Source organism: Cryptomeria japonica, chromosome 9 (assembly GCF_030272615.1).
Source record: "Cryptomeria japonica chromosome 9, Sugi_1.0, whole genome shotgun sequence".
NCBI classification, from domain to species: Eukaryota; Viridiplantae; Streptophyta; class Pinopsida; order Cupressales; family Cupressaceae; genus Cryptomeria; species Cryptomeria japonica.
The window spans coordinates 560,719,224-560,723,220 of NC_081413.1; the positions used below are offsets into that span (position 1 = coordinate 560,719,224).

The following is a 3,997-nucleotide window of genomic DNA, read 5'->3' on the forward strand; positions in this document are numbered from 1 at the left end:
AACTGTTCACTAAGCATTACTCTCACAATTCAATTTTGGTACAATTTTTGTTAGGGTTAGGTTTAGTGTTACTTTTCAATTAGAAGTATGATTCAATTATAATAAGATTAAAGTTAGAGTTTAATTACAATTAATATTCATTTAAGGTTGTGATTATGGTAAAATTAGATTAGAATTAAAATTAATCTAATTTTTAAAATTTTAATATAAATTAATATAATATATTATAATATAACAATGTAAAATTATATATTTAAACATAAATCTCTTATAATATAATACAATAGTATTATAATATTAATGGAAATATAATATAATAGAAATAAAGCTTAGGATTCAGTGATAGATACGATTAGGTCGTGTGAATGATAAATCATTTAAAATTCAATTACGGTTAAAGTAGGGATAATTATTAGAGTTAAGATTCAAATTAGTGTTACTATTATGAAAAAAATTAGGGTTTATTTAATTTCTCCATCGATAGTCTTCTATATAGATTTCTCTGGAGATCATTCTAGTATTGTTATATATGTGATATTCCGCAGCACAAATTGATTTTTTAAATCTGCGGTTTGTTACTCCACATTCTGCATGATGGGCGCTCTCTGTAGTTTCCCCATTCCGCATAGTAATTGCAGACACAAGGTAAGAGAAAGTAAGACAGCAGCAGGGACAAGGTTAATGGTAAGAGCATCCGCAACAGACAGGTTATCTGCATTATCAGATGATGTTCTTTTAAATCATATTTTGTCAAAGATTTCTTACAGAGATGTTGTACGCTCTTCCCTACTCTCGCAAAGATGGCGATTCTTGCGGAGGAAAATACCCATCCTCAAATTTTGTAGCGAAGATTTTGAGAAACAAAAGGATGACAAAATACAGGCCATAATTAACAATGCTCTGCTCCACCTCGATGCTCGTCTTCACAATTTGTGTCTTCAAGTTGCCTTCGATGATCCAAAGGCTGTCGATTTGAACAATTGGATTCGTCTTGCAGCTGCAAAACAGGTGGAACGCATGGAACTACAAATCACTTGTAGAGATCGAAAGATGAGGCTTAAAGCTTCTTCCATCGCGGAGCTTGGGGACTCTATTTTTAGGTGTGACAACCTTACCACCATAATAGTGAATAACATCAATTTTCCCAAGGTTCCCACTAATTTTGGGATTTTGCGATCATTGAAAATAATTTATTGTGTGGATATTTGGAATGTGGATGATGCTATGTTTGAAGGATTCATGGACTCGTGCCCACATCTTCAAAATTTGATGATTTCCGGTTGTTTCGGGTTGAAAAACTTGAATTTACGTTCTTCCAATCTCAAGTACCTAAATCTAGGAATTCTAAGACCTGATATATCTTTGGAGATAGCTTGCCCGCGCTTGATGGAAATCAGCCTTATGGATTTTGGGCCATTCAGGGCTTAAATTACTACAAGGAATTTCAAGAGCGCCGTTAATAGAGGAATTCCCATTGTTACTATTCTTAATAGTTTTCCTATGCTTGAAGAGTTGACAATACATGGCTAGTGTTTCCAGGTTAGTATTTTGTATGGAGTTAAATAATCTCAATCAGTGATTAGTGAGTGACCTTTTATATTTGTGGAATAACATTGTATCTTTCAAATTCTTACATCATGATTGATGCAGGAGATGATATCAGATGAGATTTTAGTAGCAGAGGTGACATTACCAAATTTGAAGATGGTGCATGCTCATATTGGGGCAGACAAGGGTGGACAGGCAGTGACTTTTCTTGGTTTTCTTCTTAAAAATGGTCTATTAAGTGTAACAAGGGTTTTTCTTCCTAAACGCTGCCCTAGAATCATGAGAAACAAATTGATCGATTGGGAAAAGGATATCTCAAAATCAAGGTTGTTCATGGCCACAGGAAGATGACCAACGAATCCAACATAAACTTGTGAATTGTGTGATCATTACAGAGTTTAGGATATTCTAAAGTTCCAACAAACACAACTAACTACTCCTTTGTACTATAATTCTCTCATGCATTGTAAAGTGGGACATTCTTGGAACCAGAGGACGGCCTCTTAGAGAAAGATGCCATCAATTTTATCGTACAATGAGACATTCTTGGAACCAGAGGGAAGCCTCTTAGAGAAAGATGTGGTCACTTTTCTCTTGTACAGTGGATCAATCTCAGAACCAGAGCACATAATCGTAGAGCGATATGTCTTCACTTCTTATTTTCTTGTACAATGGGTCATTCTTAGAACCAGAGCATGGTCTCTTAGAGAAAGCTGACACCACTTTTCTTTTATATGGGGTGATTATTCTTGGAACCAGAGCACAAACTCTTAGAGAGGGATGTCACACCTTTCTTGACACTTGTACTATACATTCTATACAGATTGTAGTGTACTTGGGCATAGACTCCTATGAGGTTCTTTTAACCTCACTTGCACACACGTGCATGAAGTTGAGCGGAACTAGTGGTGTTTTCACTCTCTCTCTTTACATGGATCAGCTAGGTAGGCTCTAGGGGTGAGATTTTCCATGTCCTTCTCTCCATGGATTACCTAGTTTTAGGGGTGAGACATCCATGGTTTCTTTCTTCTATTCTTTTCTTCTCATGGATCACCAAAGTGTGTATTTATGTTCTCTCTCTTCTTCCTCTCATGAACACATAGTTTTTCTTTTGATGGTTCATGGATGATGTCAATTTTTCTCTTTTATGTGATCGCTTTTGTTTATGTGATGCCATTGGTCTTTGTGTCCTGATTAGTTGTTGAGACAAATGAGTATCGAGGTCTCTTCAGCTAGTTAGTTCTTCATCTTGTGTCTTATTCTTGTCATGTGTCTTTTTGTGCTTTGTCTTTGTTTTTGTGTGTCTTGTGCCTTTTTGTTTTGTGTTCTCTTGTGTATGTTGGCGTGACTTGAGACTGTGAGATTGGGGGTTTTTTCTTCTCAATATTAGTGGTGTCTTATACTCCTTGTGTTATTTCTCCACATCACTCATCTTCATCTTTCCTTTCATTCTACTTTACCGATAGTTGTTGTAGGCCATACTCTTGCTAAAGTGGGGGCTAAATGTAGTGTCATAAAATTGCAACCCTTGCAATTTTAACCACATTCTAGGTCCTCACCTTGGCGACAGCATCTCCTTCCCTAACAAAGACCTATTTATGCATTCTCACCCCTTCACCCTTCTTTCTTTAAGATATGTGGATGCTCTAGACCTTATTTGGGCCCCAAAATAGGATAGGATAGGGGCATGGGGCCCTTTTCCCCACCCCTTAGGGTGGCCCTTGGTTTGTTTTGCTAGGTCTCCTATGCATAATTTATCTTTGAGATTTCCAATTCCTCTTTCTTTTCCTTCGGTGGTTGAAAATTATTTCTTGAGGCATGTATAAAAGAGGATTCAATTCCCTCATTGAGGATAAGGGGCATAAGGATAAGATACGAGATTTCAAGGTTATCATCAAGCATTCAAGCATTCAAGTCTTCTTCTTTCATCCATTGGAGCAACATTACAACATTCATTTGTAAGCATGTGTGTGTGTTAAGGTTTTGTCATGTTACATGTCATTTCATATAACATTTGTGGTTACATTCAAGAAGCAAAACAATCATCATCAACAAGTTGCAGATCTACAAGGCATACATTTCCGTTGTTTACATTCAAACATTTTCAATTACTTTATTTCAAGGTTGATTCCTCAACAAGGGTTTGACTGAGGCAAACCCCTATCCACAACCATTCTCCCTCTCTTTTATGCATGTAGCTTGCAAAGGCACAACTGTAATTGCAGGTTTGGGCTTCATTTGCAGAGACAGAAGAACCCTTTTTGTTTCGTGAAGTTTGAGGAGGACCATGTACATTCCCACCTTGGTCCAAAAGACTTTTCTCTAAATTTGTAAGATGGATTTGTATAAGTCAAATTAGTTTAGATCCAAAGTTACAATGCGATCCCGAACTGGTAGCTGCTCATTTTACTCATTTCCTCTATCTTATCCACATAGTCAACAAGTCAAC

General features: G+C 36.6%; 1 protein-coding gene across 1 annotated transcript; it reads left to right on the forward strand.

The window, feature by feature from the left end:
- Nucleotides 1-594: 594 nt before the first annotated feature.
- On the forward strand, nt 595-1,428 carry LOC131858508 (F-box/LRR-repeat protein At3g26922-like). The gene has a single exon (XM_059211758.1). It carries the CDS (start codon nt 595-597, stop codon nt 1,426-1,428), a length of 834 nt encoding a protein of 277 aa, XP_059067741.1.
- Nucleotides 1,429-3,997: the final 2,569 nt, after the last annotated feature.

Excerpts from the sequence above, each read along its gene's own strand:
- LOC131858508 (XM_059211758.1), top strand. The coding sequence starts at position 595 with ATGGGCGCTCTCTGTAGTTTCCCCATTCCGCATAGTAATTGCAGACAC.